The 18,841-nt window shown below is 36.0% G+C and overlaps 2 protein-coding genes and 1 non-coding gene across 4 annotated transcripts; all 3 read right to left on the reverse strand.

The window, feature by feature from the left end:
- Positions 1–1,367: 1,367 nt before the first annotated feature.
- On the reverse strand, positions 1,368–9,679 carry LOC104597811 (H/ACA ribonucleoprotein complex subunit 2-like protein). Its single transcript, XM_010259535.3, has 4 exons — positions 9,409–9,679; positions 9,158–9,227; positions 3,359–3,464; positions 1,368–1,748 (listed from the first exon to the last, which is right to left on the reverse strand). Exons 1-4 carry the CDS (start codon positions 9,530–9,532, stop codon positions 1,587–1,589), a joined length of 462 nt encoding a protein of 153 aa, XP_010257837.1. The 5' UTR covers positions 9,533–9,679; the 3' UTR covers positions 1,368–1,586.
- Positions 9,680–9,895: 216 nt separating this feature from the next.
- Positions 9,896–9,967, reverse strand: TRNAH-GUG (transfer RNA histidin (anticodon GUG)). The gene has a single exon. It is a non-coding gene; the product is annotated as a tRNA-His (tRNA).
- Positions 9,968–12,672: 2,705 nt separating this feature from the next.
- Positions 12,673–16,301, reverse strand: LOC104597810 (S-adenosylmethionine decarboxylase proenzyme). Of its 2 annotated transcripts, none has more exons than XM_019197912.2 (4): positions 15,819–16,301; positions 15,654–15,721; positions 14,296–14,442; positions 12,673–14,202 (listed from the first exon to the last, which is right to left on the reverse strand). In XM_019197912.2, exon 4 carries the CDS (start codon positions 14,021–14,023, stop codon positions 12,941–12,943), a length of 1,083 nt encoding a protein of 360 aa, XP_019053457.1. In that variant the 5' UTR covers positions 14,024–14,202; positions 14,296–14,442; positions 15,654–15,721; positions 15,819–16,301; the 3' UTR covers positions 12,673–12,940. The 2 variants fall into 2 exon arrangements, with proteins under 2 accessions (XP_019053457.1, XP_088759590.1); XM_088903464.1 differs by having other exon boundaries at positions 15,894–15,967.
- Positions 16,302–18,841: the final 2,540 nt, after the last annotated feature.

Below are 18,841 nucleotides of genomic sequence, written 5' to 3' on the forward strand. Positions count from 1 at the left end.
GACACCGAGCCCCACCTTCCTGCTTGCTGAAAGGTCTTATTCATCTGCTTCCAATGAGGGACCATTTGCAGCATGAAAACAGCTGAACCACATGGCATTTTCTAGCATTCAAGAACAAAACATCAAGACAAACAAAAGCAAGAAAATGAGAGGGTTTACAAACAGTCACTCCTCCGAGATGGAAAGGGGACTTGGTTTTGAATTGATACTCCAAGGTAGATCCTATCTGCTCTTATTTGATACATGATAACATGAGATGAAAAAGACCCACAACTTAATTTGACTGACAGAATTTATAATGAGTAAATTCAGATTATTGTGTATATCATAAATAAAGAATTAAAATCAAGTGGATATTGGTGTGTATCAATATAACAGATTTCGTTTGTTTTTTAATTTTTTTATATTTTTTAATTCTATAGGTATTAAAAGGTCCCACCCATCATTTTCCAAGTTTTGAATATTTTAAAAAATATCATTTTATTAATATATCCATAGGGTATACAACAATACAGATACGATACACCCCACTATTTTAATCCTTAGAATATCATATCTATATTATAGTCCAAGCTTATGTCATATTAAAAATCTGAAATAAGTGGCATTATTGGGATCAACCGATCAAATCCAAATTATTTGACAAAAAACGAAAGAAAAATAATAAAGGGAACCAAGGGTGGTAAAAGAATGCCATCTCACTTATTTTCACAAGGGAAAAAAAACAGAAGGTATGAATTTCAAATGCGGTGTATTCCTTTTCAACTCGTGTACGTTTTTTGGGTAGAAAAACTGAGATCCATACTTAACGTCTTTACTCCTCAAAGTGGTTTGCAACTTGAATTTTGCAACATTGCATAAACCGGTTAAGCCCTCAAAGCTGACGATGCTGGTTAAGTGGCATTGAGAAATTTTATATTTAACCCAATTAATAAACAATTAGGAGGTATTTATCATTGAGATTTTGAGAGAAAAAATTGGTCAATGAAATTACTAAAAAACCCATATTCTTTTTTTAAATTTATATGAATTCCAGGGAAAGTTTTTTTTTTTGAGTACCACTTACCTGAAAAATAAAAGAATATAGAAAAGTGCACCTACCTTAATAGTGCATTTATCCATATAAATAACTTACCAAAAGTCGAACAGGGCCTAAAATTGAGGCATGGGCGTCAAGATAATCTTTGCTTTGGCTTCCTCTTGCTGAATTTGCTTTTGGACCCTTTTCTTTTTAGCTGAGAGCATGTTTTTTATTTAGGGACATTTATGGTTTGAACCCTCTTTTTTCTGGTTTTTTTGAATGTATTGTCCCAACCCCCCCTCCCCAATGCTATGTTTAATCCTTCAAAAGCCATAAATAAAATAGATTTAAATTTAAACCTTAAAAACATATATTAAAAGCCATGAAACTCGACCGACTTGGGTCCTTCCTTTTTAGGAATGATAAAGCAATCGAACCCACATACACTCAAAATCAATTCAAAAGATATCATATATAACACCATGGAAAGGTAAGCTAAAATTAACAACAATCCCTAGAAGCTAAAAGTAGACAACTGAATTAGTATTGTTTTTTTTTTTTTCTTTCAGAAAAGAGAGGATGTCAGTTCAGACACATCTTGTACAACTTGCTCATAATCTGCCTTCAATTTTTCTTGGTCCTCCTGGCCCAGCTCCCCCTTGGTAGGCTTGGTTAGCACCAAGACACAGCATGTAGGCCTCTTGGTTGCTCCTGCAGTGGCAAGATCCTGAAAAAACGGAATAAATTAAAAAAAAAAGAATAGAGCGATGTAAAATAAAGGAATAGGAAAGTTAATTGACAAACGGCTAAGAGCAAAATGGTAGAGCCTGCATGCTCACATATGTGCATTTTGCTCACATATGGTAGAGCAAAATGTACGTATTTAAGGAAAGATGTTCAGGATCTAAAAAAAAACAGAGACTAGTGGAAAGAAAAAAGATTGTAAGTTGAAACAGATTTAAGGTACAGGTTTTTAAAATTGATGTGCCAACTACTTAAAAGCAGGTAAATTGATTGTTAATCATCACCCAAGCCGTATCGGCATATTCTGACTATTAGAGGGTGGAGGTAGTTTGTATCTTTCAAAAACAAGTTAGAAAAAAGTTGATACAGGTCCCATGATACAACTTGCATTATCAAAAGATGGATTCTTTATCCCCATGAAGACATGCAATAATGGAAAGCAGACATTGTATCTTTACTCAAAAGGAAGAAACATAAAATGGAATGAGGCATTAGCTGCTAAACAAGATGAAAAGAAATCATTACAGTATACTTGTATTGGTTAAAAAATAGAAGAATGAGAAGAGTACTTAGAAATGTGACAAAGGTAAAAAGAATGCATAGCTAGACAACTGCAACAGAAAGGGAAAAAAGGGTAATCCCTTTTACATCCATGCCATAAATAGGGACAAGTTGCGTATCTATGCAAACAGTAAAGCTGCTCATGCTGAAAAGTTACCGAATGAGGTTAGCCCCAATGTCAATTAGTTAAATAGATAATTTGGACATTCAGGTTCATTTGATACGTCAAGGGCTTGAACAGTTACACAAGTGACTTCAAACTGACCTGCAGGTTGAAACTGGTGACCCAGTATCCAGACATCTCATACAGTCCTGGGTTTTTGACAGTTTTGATTGTCTAACCCATTAACTATGCAGCTTTTAGGGCTGCCAATGGGTCAGGTAGACCCAACAGAATCAAACCAATTTGGAACAATTTTATAGGGTCTGGGTCTGCATTATGTCTCCCAAATGTATATTGGTCAGCTCTAGGTTTTTATACAATGTTCCTATTATAACTGGGTTAGGATTTGGGTTGTCTTGAGCCGATTAAGACCCAAAAGACTATATAGTTATAATGCCCAAACGTGTCAATTTAACAAATTTCCAGGTTATTGTCAAATTACAGGTTAAAACGTGAAAGTAGAACTGCCGATTATTTATAATTGGATATTACCAGGCCACATCCAATAGCCCTAATTAATAATTGGGCTGTCTGGGTCCATTATTGAAAACCCTAAAGGGTCTAGTTTGACTGGTCCTGCACATTTATTTATTGGTTTGGGACTGAGTCTATCATGACCCAGACACGACTCACTCGGCTTCAAAAAAACTTGCTTAGATCAATGAAAATTTACTAAGATGCACAACACATGTGACCCACTCATAGATAATGGACTGCATCATGGACACAAAAAGAGCTTCATAAACAGATGATGTAGCTTATGCCGTAGGACAGGGTGGCAAAAAATCCACCATTGCAGGGATCAGTATCCTCAAAACAGAAAATGAAAACGGTGGAGAGAATGGTAAATCATAAGTCTTTCAATTTACCTCCTTCGAGGGAACATATACATAGGGAATATCAGCCTCCTCACATAAGATTGGAACATGTGTAATGACGTCAATAGGAGAAATATTCCCGGCTATAACACATAAACTGCATCCAACAAACAAAACATCTCCAATAGTCTACAGAGCTGAACATTTATTAAAGGCAAACATGATAAAAAACACAGTAATTCAAGGCCATTAATATAAAAAACAGAAAAATACACCAGCAACAACTCAACCTATGCAGAAGAACAAGTTCAAGAAAATAGAAGTAAAAAAAAAAAAAAAAAAAAAAAATCATTGACATATGGTAATTCAAAGTTTCAGACAATCACGAGTCTGAGAGCATGAGAACATAGGTTCAAGTCTGAGAGGCCACTTTGTGTAAAGAAAAAAAAAAATGCCAACGGTTAGGACTGTAGCCAGTCCACCCCTCCCAACACCCCACATAGCTAGGACCAACATTGGGTACGGACCTTTTTTTATAATTAAAAAGAATATGGTGACATTAACAAAATAATCACCGTCAGAACAAGGAGTTAGAATAATTTTTTCTTTCTATTTTTTTTTCTTTTAATAGGAATGTCTAACATTATTAATGAAGCACTATTCTGAAATGTTTAATATTAATAACTCATGGATGTAAACAAGTTGCAGACAATTTTAGAAGATACATAAGCATAACCTCAGTGAAATCAAACGGAAACCATACAAATGTAAAATGAGCCATCATGCAAAAAAATCTTGTTCATAATTTCATATCAATATGTGGTTTGGTAGAGGTCAAGAGTTGGACCCTTTACATGTCAAGTACTCTAGGTGAAACATGTTCTATAAAACTGAATTAACAATAAGGGCATGCAAGAGTGTTGCACCTCTGATACAAAATTGCATATAACTGTTAGAAACGTAAATATTAATGCACCATATGCTAGTACATATATTGCAAAAGACATGCTAGTAAAAGTTCATCAGCACAAAAGATAAAGTCAATTCATATTGTATAATGAACAAGTATATTAGTACATTATATACCAAAGAAAAAATCTCTTAGTTGTCTGAAGAGAGGAGTTTAGACATAAGGTGTTTTACATATAGAGCTGACTGGCCGTCCATAAATGTTAAACCAGTGATTTAAAAGCGCAAGGCACAAAAAAGGCGCAAGGCAAGGCACGTGCCTTTTTGAAGCAAGGCGCAAAAATAAACAATGCTAAAAAAAATGTCAGAAAAAAATAAAAAATGCCAAAAAATAAAAAATATATATTAAACATAATATTAATAAAATATATAAACTTTAAATTAAAAAAAATGTTATAAAAACCTATTATCTAAAATTAAAATACATAAACATAACATGTAAAGCATATTCAAATGTGAATTTAAAAATAAAATCAAACATATAAAACATTCTCAAGCATGTAAAACCCAAAATCTCTTTTTTTTATCAGAAACGATAACTTTCATTAGAGATAAATTAACCTGAAATACAGAATTCAACCCTTATTAGAAAAGGTTGATCCAATAAACATCAAACATTACAGCACTGCCCAAAAAAGACTCTCCCTTGCAGTCCCTTGTTTTGCTAGGGTGTCAGCAAAACCATTTGCTAAACTCCTTACCCACTTGAACCAAACACCCACCTCCCTTGTTATGCTAAGAATTTCCCTTATCAGCTGTCTATATTGCCAAATTCCCAGCTGCCCTGATTGCATCCACCCAATTACCAACTTGGAGTCTCCCTCTATCTCAATCTGCTGTAGCCCCAACTGTTTGGCCAGTTTTACACCTTGATGTAGTGCCAAGATTTCCGCTCTTAAGGAATCTCCAACTCCTATTGGACCTGAAAACAAAGCCATTATCTTGCCTTCATTATCTCTGTAAACACCTCCTATACCAGATGGGCCTGGATTACCTATAGAGCTTCCATCAAAGTTCAGTTTCACCCTTTGTTGTGCCGATGGGGACCAAACTTCCTATATCATAGCTTTGGAAGTAGTAGTAGATGCCACAATACCCCAACTTCTATAAATGTCTTCAACTGAGAAATCCTTAAAAAGATCACAGGATTTCAACCAATGGATAACCTTAGTAGTTATTCCTTCCACAACCTCTTCCTTGGATCTACATCTGCCTTTAAAGAACCTATTGTTTCTTTCCTCCCACACTGACCACAACACAGCAGTGTAAAACATATTACATTCCTGATTCTACGAGCTGCCTTTGTGCCACGCTCTTCAAGGCAAGCCCAAACAAGTCCTTGTTAGGGTCCTAAATTCTTACTTCTCACACAAAAAATAATTATTTTATAATTTTAATTGTTTTTAAGAAGATATTTTAGTAGGATGAATGAATGAACAACATTACCAAATAGGAGGTTCAAAAGAAAGCAAAAAAGCGTCAAACTTTCAAAAGGCGCACACCTGGGCCGAGGCACAAGACACATCAGGCGCACCAAGCGTGCGCCTTTTGCAAGGGCTGCGCCTAGGAAATGCACCTCGCTTGTGCACCTAGGCACGCCTTTTAAATCATAGTGTTAAAAAGCACAAGGGCCATTTTGCGCCTAAGGCACAAGGCACAAGGCGAGGCGCACGCCTTTTTAAGGCAAGGCGAACAATTTAAAAAAAAAAGCTACAAATTCAAAAATAATGCAAAAAAATCTAAAAATCTAAAACATAATATTAATAAAAATATAAACTTAAGTTTTAAAAAACCTATTATCTAAAATTAAAATACATAAATATAATATGTAAAGCATATTCAATGAGAATTTAAAAATGAAATCAAACATATAAAACATTTTCAAGCATATAAAACCCACAATCCCTTTTTTTCTCAATTGCATCAAGTAGCTAATGTGACATTACATTCCTAATTCTACGAGCCGCCTTTGTGCCACGCCCCTCGAGGTAAGCCCAAGCAAGTCCATGTTAGGGTCTTAAATTCTTAGTTTTCACACAAAAAATAATAATTTTATAGTTTTAATTGCTTTTAAGAAGATATTTTATTAGGATGAATGAATGGACAACATTACCAAATAGGAGATTCTTGAAGCTTTGTGAGTGAGCAAAGTGAGCGAAACTAAAAATTTACGACCCTAACATGGACTTGTTTGGGCTGGCCTCGAGGGACGTGGCACGGGGGTCCGGGGACGGAGCCCCCAGCCCAGCCACTAGACTAAAAAAAAAAGAGGAAAAAGCGGCAAATTTTCAAAAGGCGCACCAGGTACACGCCTAGGCGCACCAAGCATGCGCCTTTTGAATGGGTTACGCCTAGGACCTGGGCGAGGCGCCTAACCTAAAATGCGCCTCGTCTGTGCGCCTCAAGCACGCCTTTTAAATCACTGGTTAAACATGTTTGCCATCCCCTATTTTACTTCACTGTCACCTTTATAGGAGGTTGGGTTTTGAGAAGGATCAAAATCCAAACCACAATATTGAGGTTCTACTAATCTAAAGTAGGGGCACCAACGAAATAGGTGTTTCTCATATTTCCTCCACATACAAATACTTCCATAGTATTTGGATCCTAGCTTCTAAAATTTTAAAAGCATGTTATCAACCTCATCCATGCTTCACTAATTTTATGAAGTTTGAAGAGGCTAAGTAGTCAAGAAAAGTTTTGTGTGGTGTTAAGTTGGAGTCCAGTGTTCAACTATTGTGAGCTCTAGCAATTGCTTGGGAGTTGGACTGAGTTTGAAGTTGGAGTGGCAGGTGGTTTGTCAAATATGTTTAAGGTTGAAGTTTAGATCTTGGGTAATTGAGTTGCTTTTTGTATGTTTTGGTTGGATGTTTTTTGTCTTTCTTTTGGTTTGATCATTATTTTTTTGGAAAGGTTGTTTTTGATTTGTGATGTTGATGTCGGAGTTGGCTTTTGGTTGGGCAAAGGGTGGTTAATTTCTTCTCTCCAGTGATTTCTTGTCACCTTCCTATGTGCATGGTAAGGATGCATACATCTATCCCTCCCCAGACCCCACATTGGTGGGAATCTTGTACACTGGGCTGCCCTTTTTTCTTATATTCTCTTCTTATTTTTAATAAAATTTTTATTTTACTATCCAAAAATAAATAATGAAGTCTGACTCCCTTCGGATAACTATTTTTCTAGAACAAACTTTCATTTCTAAAAAAGGTAAAACTCAATAGCTTTCCAATATGGCAATGTTAGAAACAGGGGCAAAAGGTGGATATGGATAAGTGAACAAGTTTCTCTGGAAGGAAGATCATGCTAAGTCCAACAACAATGCATTGATAATGGTTTCCTGGAAAAAATGGAAGTAGACTTGCCCTACTTCTGTCAATTATTTTCATAGAGCAGCTTCAGCCTAAAGGTCTTGGTGTTACAATATTTCCATGCTATGTCCAACAACCATTATCAATGCATTGTTCTTTTGAGATCCTTTTGTTTATGTTTTGTACAGCTTCTCATTGTACAAAGGACTGGTTGATTAATACTTTACCTTTTGTCAAAAAATAAAAATAAAAAACTTCTGGTAATCTTCTCAGCAGCATACAAGACAAATAACAATCCTTGGCAGTGGGCACCAATGCACCATTTAGTGATACTTACATTGTTAAGTTGCAATTTCCAGTACACTGAGACAAGTTCAATAATCAATTCATGAAATTAAAGGAGCATATTTATTTACTCAAGAAGTTGAGTAAGTTTATTTATGGAATACATCCTAAAAAGGTAAAGGGATTGTCTTAATCTTGCTCAATGAAGTTCCCATCCATGTGGGAGATGGTATCCTGGCAACAGATTGCACATGGCCCACATCCCTATTTAAAATATAGGTCTAGCCATCTAGCTAGCACTTCAAGCATCCAAATCAGAATGCCTTTAAGGATTAAATATTCAAATGATATTCCACACAACAAGGCCATGCTTTTATGTGCCAGTGCCACTAAGACAATCAAAAACGGCCATTACCCAATGCTGGTCCCAGCTATTCATGGTCTTCGGAGGAGTGTACTAGATACTGACCTAACCTCCCGCATTTTCTTCTACAAAGTGACCACTCTGAGACTCACCAATACTCTCATGCTTGTCAGCCCGAGATTGTATCATTGCCACTGGAACATTCACTGGAGTACTATCTCATATGAATTGTACGTTTTCAACTTAAAGCAAACAACATTAAGGGGCTGTTTATTAATGGCTTAAATGGATGAATTGAATGAGATATTGCTTTGTATTTTGGGGTTAAAATAATCAAATAGTAAAATATTTGAGGGAATGGAATGCAATCTAACTTCAGCTTAATGTCACGACCTGACTGCTCCTGTTGGCTAAGTCGTGTGGCACTCACTTGGCCCTCCAAGCAAGTCAGCCGAATTGCATGCCAAAGATCCTTCTTCCCAGGTTGCTCCAAAAACATGCAGAATTGGATAGAAACCTCAAGAAACATCTAGAAAACCTCTAGCCAAGCACCCTATTGTGTCACTTCGTGACACTGAGCCATTAAGGAGCCTGTAGCCACCTAATTGTTGTTGCTGTTCTTCTAACCTCCTGAATTACTTATCCAACAGATAAAAAAAATAGTGATTATTTATAACAAAATCAGCATAGTATATCTCTCTCCGTGTGTATTAGATTTGCTACTTATCAGTGAACAAGAACAGAATTGTGATATGAGGCAAATAGGTTGATGGAATTGGTTGAGAACCAACTTTTATCACTCAGAGATAATCTCAATGTATTTACCATTTAGCAGTTTTCAGTAAGCCTCTAAAATAAGGACCGTCTCCTCAGAAAACAAAACAGAAGAATAAATAATACATGAAATATAAGAAGACAGACCCTTTGTTACCACGTCGAATACTCTTAACCACCTCCTTAACTCCTCTCTTCAAGCATTTAGCTTCTGAAGCTGAAAAACAAAAATGCCCAGAACACAGTTATAACAAATAACGAAGAAACCAGGAAGGCCCGAAAATGCATGATTAAGGAGGCAAAAGCAACTACTTTTTCTCAACATACAGAAATATAGAGACATCTAATGGCCTTTCGATTGTAGAAAGTGCTAAAAAAGAAATCAAACAACAGTATACCTCTTCTGACCAGCTTGAGAGTTCTCTTGCAAAGCTTCTTCCCTGCAAGAGGTTTCGCTATGGGAGCGAGTGACAACATCTTCTTCCTGTCCTGCGATTTCTCGGTCTCGCTGTCGCTTCCCATCTCTCCCTTCCTCTATATGTTCTTTAACTGAGAAGTGGCCCGAGGAACGAAAAATTAAAAAAAAAAAAAAAAGGGTTCAAGGGAGCTGACAATAGAGTCTCGTTTCTGCCCTCCTTCGTTTCGACTTTCGAGGGTTTTAGGCCAATTGCAACTTGCAAGGCAGGAAAGGGTTTAAGGGAGTCGACGATAGCAAGTGAAATTTGCAATTCCATATTCACGGTTATGATGTACTTGTTGCCCTTTGCTTCATCAAAAGACCTAATTAATCTGAAGCGTCCATTCTATGAAATAGACGTGGGTGTTTGGACTGTAGGTCCGTGGAAATGTGAGATCGAGATTCTTTTTTAAAAAATTTAAAAATAATGTGGCTGCTGGGATTCGAGCCCAGGTCTCTACGGCCACAACGTAGAATTCTTACCACTAAACTACAGCCACTAATTCTTTCACATTATATCGTAGCTTTTAATAGTATTCATATATTTGTTGAATGGACTGATCAGCCCGATATCGGCCTAATTAACCCGGGTATTGCGATGATATATATCATGTAAGCATTGTCCCAACTCCCAATTATATGGGGATAATGGGTGGAAATATTGACCCCAACTCATTCAATCCAGCCGCTTATAAATCCACTCATACCCATCCATTTCGGAAGCAGGTCATTATAGATAAGAGTGACTCATTAGAATCAGGGGAATTGGGTCAAGATGGAGTTGGGTTGAGGGTATTCATAGGTTTGTAAAGGGTCAGGATCGGTTGGGTATCCATTTCAGAAGCAGGTCATCCTCTCTCTCTCTAGTTGTTAAGTCACCATTATATTCTATTCGGTGTCAATATTATGAATTCTTAAATCATTTTTTACTATATTAATCAACTAATCCCTAACACTTTTGGCCCTTCCAATCTGTGTGATAAATCACTTATTCATTTGTATTTTGTACACGATCAACCATTCTATTTTACTTGCCCTCATTTTTCAACTTTTTTCAAAAGCTTCATTTTTATCACATGCTGGCCTTGGGTTTATAAAACTTCAAGGCTTTATTTCATACATATGTTTCTATTGTGCTTCTCCTGCCCTTACCAATGTGATACGCACATTGGACGATACACAAAGAATAGAATGAGTATTTGGACATGATTCTAAAATTCATTATAGTTCCCATTCTTTAAGATACCAGTGTTTGTTCATGTTGGCCGGAGATTGATTTGATTGTTATATTTCATCATCAGTCACCACCTTCGGTCCCATGGTTAGTCATTTTCTTCTTTTTACTCTTCTTTTTTATCTTTTTTGGGGTTTTACATTGAGAGATTGCATGTTCCCCTATCGATAATACTCCCGGCCAAACCCAAATTTTGCTTCGTGGAGAGATGTTTCCAATGTATAGCTGCAATGTATTGTGGGGTTGACGTGGGGAGGTGGGATTTGATCCCAAGTTGAAAGTTGTGCATCTGCTACAAGCCAACCAGAGATCTTACCAACTGAGGTGGTTGGCACATCATGGTTAGGCAATTTTTGTGCAATTAGATTTTTATTTGGATCTTGTTAACACTACCACCACCACCAATAAGAATCAACCAGAGATCTTACCAACTGAGGTGGTTGGCACATCATGGTTAAGCAATTTTTGTGCAATTAGATTTTTATTTGGATCTTGTTAATACTACCACCACCACCAATAAGAATTCACATCTGCACTCCAGAGAGGGCACCCCACAGCATATCCCAACCGTGTATTGTAAACATCTCCCAAATAATGCATGCTGAGATATGCATGTGAGATGGTGTGCGGTGCAGATGTGATCTCCACCAATAACAACAACATTAATAACAATACTGAGATGGTGTCCATTTGATGAGTTCAATTACACTCTTTCCAAACATCTAATCAAGTTGGCCATCGACTTGGAAAGAAAATTTCAAACTAATTACAATAACAACAGTGATGGAAGGAATGAAAATAAACTCAAGAGTCAAGACAACAAACCTAGTTATCGTCTGTAGACAATAACAGTATAAATAGAACTCACCAAAATGGGGTTTGGTGATATTGTCAGAAATGTATTCATCAACAATAGAGTTTGATATGAAATGAAGACATGAATACCTTGCTAATTTAGGGATCTCCTCCTATGCAATGGATGGTCCGAATGGGTTGAGTATCCCTCCATAACGCAAAAATTAGTAATTACAATCAATTTGGGTCTAAAAGGGAGTTTAGATTTGTGCCGCACAACGTCCCGCAGCACAGATGTGAACTCCGAGATGTTCCCAATACACGGCGAAAATGCACACAGATGTGAACTCCTAAAAAGGTTAAACGAATGCAACAATATCTTCAATTATGATATTTTTTTCCATGTGCATACCGATTAAGTAAATTCTCAGGTTTCCCAACCATGTCTTATGCTTAGTTTTGGAGAAAGGATCAAAGAAGAGTCTTCTTGGATGGATGGGCTTAAAGAGCGATCAGCGAACTTTAACCACCGAAAATGGAAAATCGGACTTTCTTTCACGGTTTACATTTTCTTAAGCCGAAAGGCAAATTCATTCATTCAAATCACAAAATTACACCTCGTAAGGTGCCAACGACCTGATAAAATCAGGGATTAAAGATTAAATTATTAAAAAAGAAGCGTGTATATAAATGATTAAATTCCAAGTTATTACGTGGGAAGGAAGCAACACGAGGGATGACCGGATGAGGATGATGGAGGCTTCTATTGAATTCTCCAAATATCAACTCCGCAGCCTCCCTTGGACTGTGCTCTTTCAGCATTCAAGATCATATTTACAACAGTCAGTCGGCTGGGGCCTTTCCGAATGGACTATCTTGTATTGCATCCATCACAACATTGTCATGGGCAGCTTAGACTTTTGAATATCAGGACCCCAAATCCAAAGTAAGCATGCCCTAAGGATGAATATCAAATTTCGTAACTTGATAAAGCCCTTATGGTATCGGTACCATGTCTGTCAGGCATCATAGATTTGAAATAACCAAACGTTCTCCATGAAAGAAAGACTTCTCATCAAATTGGACCGCTGTTAGGCCTCGAGACCTTCCCGAGGACATCTGTTCTATCGTGTTTCACCTTGCCCAACCCCAAGGAAAAAGAAAATTCCAACACAATTAAGTCAAGAACATCACAATTCAATCTATTGTCAACAATAACGACAAACTGCTGCATGCATACCCAGTGATGAATGGATACACAACATAAACATATAAACCATGACAAACACAATTCGAGTACTGACGCCCACGATATAATCATAATCAAAACAAGAAGCACTGATGACTGTTCCACCCTTTATGGGAAAGAGCGGAACCAAACTACAAAGCTTGAAGACTCTAATAATAATAGCTAAACATAGACACTGCCGCAACAATTTCCAGATTACTCCATAATTCTGTCTTCCTTGTAGTCTTCCTCCTCTTTCCAGCAGCATTTCAGAACCGACTTGGGAGACCCACAGTTGCCAGCCTCGATGAAACTTTGATAAACAATGGCACCATTCATTCCGAGCGTCTGGTAGCTTCTCTCTCCAGGGCTATACCCCGGCACATCTAGGGGGAAGTACCACCCAACTTTACCAGCAGCTTCACCGTGTATGGCTACAGAAAATTCCCTTGGTTGGAAGCATTCCAATACCCTCCCGACCAACTTTGAAAGATTTACAGTTTTCAGGTCATATCCAACAGCTTCAAAGCTTGCATAACTAAAACCATCTTCTGGTGTAACATGAATGGTAGAAATTGCAGCTCCCTCAATGGCATTCATGGAGTAGCCACAGGGGTCAAACTCAAAATCACAAATCTCAGACCCTGGAAGGATCTTTCTAATACCAGACACATCAGTCATCAAACTTGCTGAGCTTGATTCAGCCTTGTAGAAAACAGATGCCATCTTCTTGTCCAAACCAGTCATGCACATTTCAAGAGTATAGATAGGTCCTGAATGATTAACCTCTGCGCTTGCAGAGTAAACATGCCACTTCTGCGATTTGGTAAGATTTCCCATCACGTATGCATTGCTGCCAGACCCAAGGTTACCAAAGTAACTGTCAAGGACAGCAATTTCCTCTGTGAAGCTTCTGTGAGGATATGGCTGTGCTCCAGGAAATGTAAAGGTCCCACGTGTGTACTTCACAGCTCTTACAGAGAGGGATAGGCTATTGGCAAGCCTCAGGATGGCCGGGATTGATAGAAGCAGCTTTGTTGTGCCACAAGTTTTGATGATAATCTTGTAAGGGTAAACAAAGAGGCTAGATTCTGAGAGGACATACGAGTCAAGATGGGCATTTGACTGTGATGCAACTATTGTGCACTCAGCTGGCTTCAGTATTTCATCTAACTGTGTTTTGGAAAGTGATCTAAGGCCCTTTCCGTCAGGGTCGGCAAAGATGCCTGGCTCAAAGAATGACACTTCAAGCCTCTTCTCGTAGCCTTCAAATCCGATTGCAGATGCAGATAAGGCCATCTCTGCCTAGAGGAAGCAAGATCGCAAAAGAGAGAGGAGACAAGGAAGAGAGGAGGAGACTTGGAAGCAGAATAGACTGATAGAAACTAAGCAATTGAAAAAATAAAAAAAAAACTATTGTGAACCACGTCAAGTAGCTACGTCGCACTTTAAGAATATCAGGATGGTTTCCGCACGCACTGCAGATAAGATCACAAAACCAGAAATTTAGTTGGCAATAGATTAACACTCCATGAATTAATTTCGATATCATAAAAAGAACTGAAACTTACGTTGGAGTAAGCAGCAGATCGGAATTTCTTGATCCCACCGTGAGGTCGAACGTCTTCAATGCTGTAACCTAGAGGAGCCTCATAGAATAAGGTTTTACTACTGGACTTCTTTCCACGTTTAGCCTCCATTAGATCATTCAGTCTTGCCTGAAGTGGAGATAAGCAGAAATAGAATAAATAATTACACATATAACAAGAGAACCTCCAGGAGGATGAAATAACAAATTGTAAGAGAAAATACAGACAATCTAAAGGAAACCCAGATAAACTTAATGAAACAAACAATACAGGTACCACAAAACTGCATTAACTAAAAATGATAGCTTATTTTACTTGAAAAGCAACCAACAAAAACAAAATAAGTTTTGAAGCAGAACAACAGCAAAAGGAATTTAACCAAAATTAATAACTCCTTAAGATAAAAAACAAACAGGCAATCACTAAAAGAAAAAATAATAAAAAATAGAACAAATATTAAGTTATTATCCACAGTTAACAAAAAAAAAGGAAAAATAGACCAAGACATGGAAGATAGAATTGCAATTTACAAAAGCAAAGGCAAAAGGAAGAAATAAAATTATTAATCCGGAAGATGGTTTTCATGGACCAACATATATGATAATATCAACTCTCGTGCATATTTTCCACATACAATTAACTAAGGTTGTGTTTGGTTTGAAGGAAAAAGTAAGGAAAGGAAGGGAAAGATAGGGAAACCTATGTTTCCCTAGTTTTTTCTTTCAAACCAAACACAGCCTAAAAGTTCATACGACACAAGTAAAAATATATAACAAGTAAGTATCCTCCAGCCTAAATTTCCTATATGTCTTTCATGAGAAAGAAAAGGTAGACCAGTAAAATACAAAGATATCAAAAACCAGTTAATAGGAAAAGTCCATATAATCAAATCAGACAGGCTAATCAATACAACCAAAAATAAGGCGATTCAAGAAATATTGCGAAAAATATACTTCCGCCACACTTCACTTTATCCCCATTAATTAATAATATAACTATGGAGTAAAATTTTATGTATAGTCTCTACATGCATAATATAATAATTTAATTCCAATCTGTGAAGAAACCAACCTATTTTTCTGGTAATGCAAAATACACATCAAATGAAAGGAGACTCGGCAGCTTAAAAGCGGGAACTAGAGAACCCAAAGGAAAATGATAAAACAGAGACTAGTCAACAATGCGAAGGTAAGAGAAAAAACAGAAAGAACTCCAAAAATATAGGAGACGAATCACACTTCTTTTTGCTTGGCAACAGGCAACGAATCAAGTTTTAAACAGATTAACTACATGGAAACAGGTTTTATCTAATCCCAAAACGAATATCAAGATCGCCTTACCCACAAATATTATTTGTTTAATCGAAACCACAATCAGTGCAGAATTCCCTTTAATCCTTCCGGCAACACTGAAAATTGCAGGAGACTCAAGTCAGAACCCACAACAAAAGTTAAATAAGGGGTAAATCAAAACACTACATTCAAAAACAAAAACAAAAAACCTACCAATTTATAATCGAAAACTTCAGATATACTTGAAACAAACCCTAAAAAATTGGGGAACCCGAGAACAGACTTCACCTCCTTCCTCTAGCGGCAACAGAGAATTCTCGTAGTCGAAAGATGGGACGAACCTGTTTATATAGCGCAACTGAGACGTGTTCAAAAGATTGCCACTAAATATTCTATATAACCAAGGCCATATCCTTGAAGTTTCTAGGAAGCCAGTTCCGTAATTGATTGCCCTAGAAGGCTAGAATGTAGAATCTCCCGTTGACGCAAACACCCTCCCGTCTTAAGTTCTCGATGATGGGCCAAATTAGTCAATGGGGTATTCTAGCCAATTCACTATTAGGGTTTACGGGGAATCGAATTTGAGCCCTCAACGCCATCGAGCATCGTGTGGCGCACCTGATGATAAGATACGCTAGGGGGTTGTATAAGCCAGGATTCGGACACGTAGCGGTACTAGGCGGTGAGCTGGATTTCTCGTCTCTTTAACTCACCGCAGTCCTACCTTTATTCACCGGCTGACGGTTGTCGAGCATGAAAGCAAGGGGACCATAGGGGGATATACTTGAAATGCTCAAAATGCCCTTGGTCTTTTCACAAAATGACGGAACGACGCTCGCGTCAGACGAGCAGAAGAGGTCGGCTCCCGGCCACAAAAGTTTGTCGTTCACGTGGGAAACTTTATTTTGTGTGGTAAAAGTATAAGATCCGATTCTAACTTCACTTTATATTTTTTTATTTTTCAGGTCAAAGAAAATGGAAAGCATGACATGATTTAAACAAATCCACAAAGGAGGACCATTATGATATGATATGACCCGATTTCGATTCCCTTCCATCCATCAAGATTGTCGCTTTATGCGTGCACCTATTGCCCTTTTATATCTAACTTTAATTCAAATAATTTATATTTTCCTTTAAAATCTAGTAAGAGAATTTGTGAACAAATGCAATCTTCCATCAAATAGGTGGCCAATCTTTTTTCAGATATAATGTTAAGGGGATGTTTGATATTTGATAATGATGATGTTGTATTATTGTTGCATTTTCCATTGATGAATACAAATTTATATGGAAGAGATTTTTTTCTACTGAATTATTTCGAATTATCAATACAATTTGTTATTTCTTCCATAAAACGTTAAAGCCTGATTCATTTTGTTGGGCTTTGAAGAAGGGGTTGGTAATGGGATTTTGGTTATTATTGATTATATATTATTATTTATTTTAAAAATACATAGGATGATCAGAAATTTCTTAGATAACACTTATCCGGTTTCTTAGATTTGACTACGTTGAGTTTTTCAAGTAGAAGGGAAATGAAAAAAAAAAATTAAAATAATAAAAAATACCCCATAAGATACGTTTATCCGGAATCTATAATATATATAAAATGTTCATATTTGTCTATTTAGTCCATCTCTAATTATAAGGATTGAAAACGTAACTTCAATTATTACTTTTTACCTTATTTATTGACCTCTCATTAAGTTTTATATTCAATACATTAACTATCATTTTCTCTTATTAAATCCTATATTTAAGTTATTTTTCACTAATAAATGATACTAATAAGATCTATGTCGACATTTTTAAAAATACAAATCCATATATTTTAAAGCTAACTAAAAAAACAAAACCATTCATTGTCCAAGTGGTGGCTTAGCAATTCAACCATCCGTATCAAATTGATCAACTTATAAAGTCATAGTTAGGTAATAAAATTTTTAAGGTAGAAATAAATATGGAACATTACAAAAATATAGAAAAAAAATACACATTTATGATATTTTTTAATCAAATTTAAAAAATAAGTGTAATAAACAAAAAATATTTTTATTGATAATGAAAATGAAATACATAATTTAGAACTAACAAAAAATAAAATTATTTTATTGTTTAGCAAAGATCAATAGTTTAACTTTTGGGTCAAATGTGTTAACATTTAATGTTATAAATAATTAAGAAAAATTAATAAAATATAAAAATACAAAAACAAAAAATGCATAAATTTTGCAAAAAAAAATATTCAAGCACATGTATAATATTATATAATTATCATAATAATTAAAAGGTATGCGTGACATATCAGATTTATTTTATACACATAAATATCAAAATTGTAGAAAAAATTGAACACATCTATGATTTTATATTTACACTACTATTAAAATATGGATCAGACTATGAAACATTTTTTTAACTAAAATACTCATTTTTTAATTTAGTCCCTATTTAATTGTGAGGTTTAAATTGTAAATTGAACTACTCCTTTCACCTCATTCAATTCCTTTTATTTATATTTTATATTTATTTAATACATGAACAAAAATAATATACACCAAAAAGATAAAACATTGCAAAAAGAATAATCAAACTAAATAGGTAGGCCTATCCATAATACTTGAAATTTCACAACTCGATCCGGTTATCACATATTTGGATAAAGGTGTTTATGTAATCATATTTGAATTTTGCAATATACATCCTACTAATAATAAAAAACAAAAAATATATATAAAAAATACATATTTATAAATTTTTTGAATATATTATTATTATCATTATCATCGCCTAAAATTGCAAGGTTCAAAACATGTACACGCTTACTAATTAAACAAAAAAGAATATGGATAAATGCACTTACCCGATAAAGTAGGTTCACGAATAAGGCCTAAATGTGATATTTCAATCATAACTGATAATGAATGATCTATACATGAATTTCTTTAACCCACCAACTCTACCAACTATTGTAGTTGTTTACTATATCCCAACAAGAAAGAAAATTAGGGAGGAAGTTTGGTTGTTTGGAAGAAAAATCAGCCTAAGCTATTTGATAGGGGTGGCAAATGGGTGGGTTGGGTTGGGTAAGGGTTGAATACCAATCCACCCATATTGACCCACCAACCCACCATGACCCATCATCTATCATTGTTAAAGGGTTATAATCCACCCTAACCCTGATCCACCCTGACCCAACCATATTAATCTTTAATCACCCTCATCCATACTAA

Source organism: Nelumbo nucifera, chromosome 4 (genome assembly GCF_055504915.1).
Source record: "Nelumbo nucifera cultivar China Antique chromosome 4, China Antique-T2T, whole genome shotgun sequence".
Classification (NCBI taxonomy): Eukaryota; Viridiplantae; Streptophyta; class Magnoliopsida; order Proteales; family Nelumbonaceae; genus Nelumbo; species Nelumbo nucifera.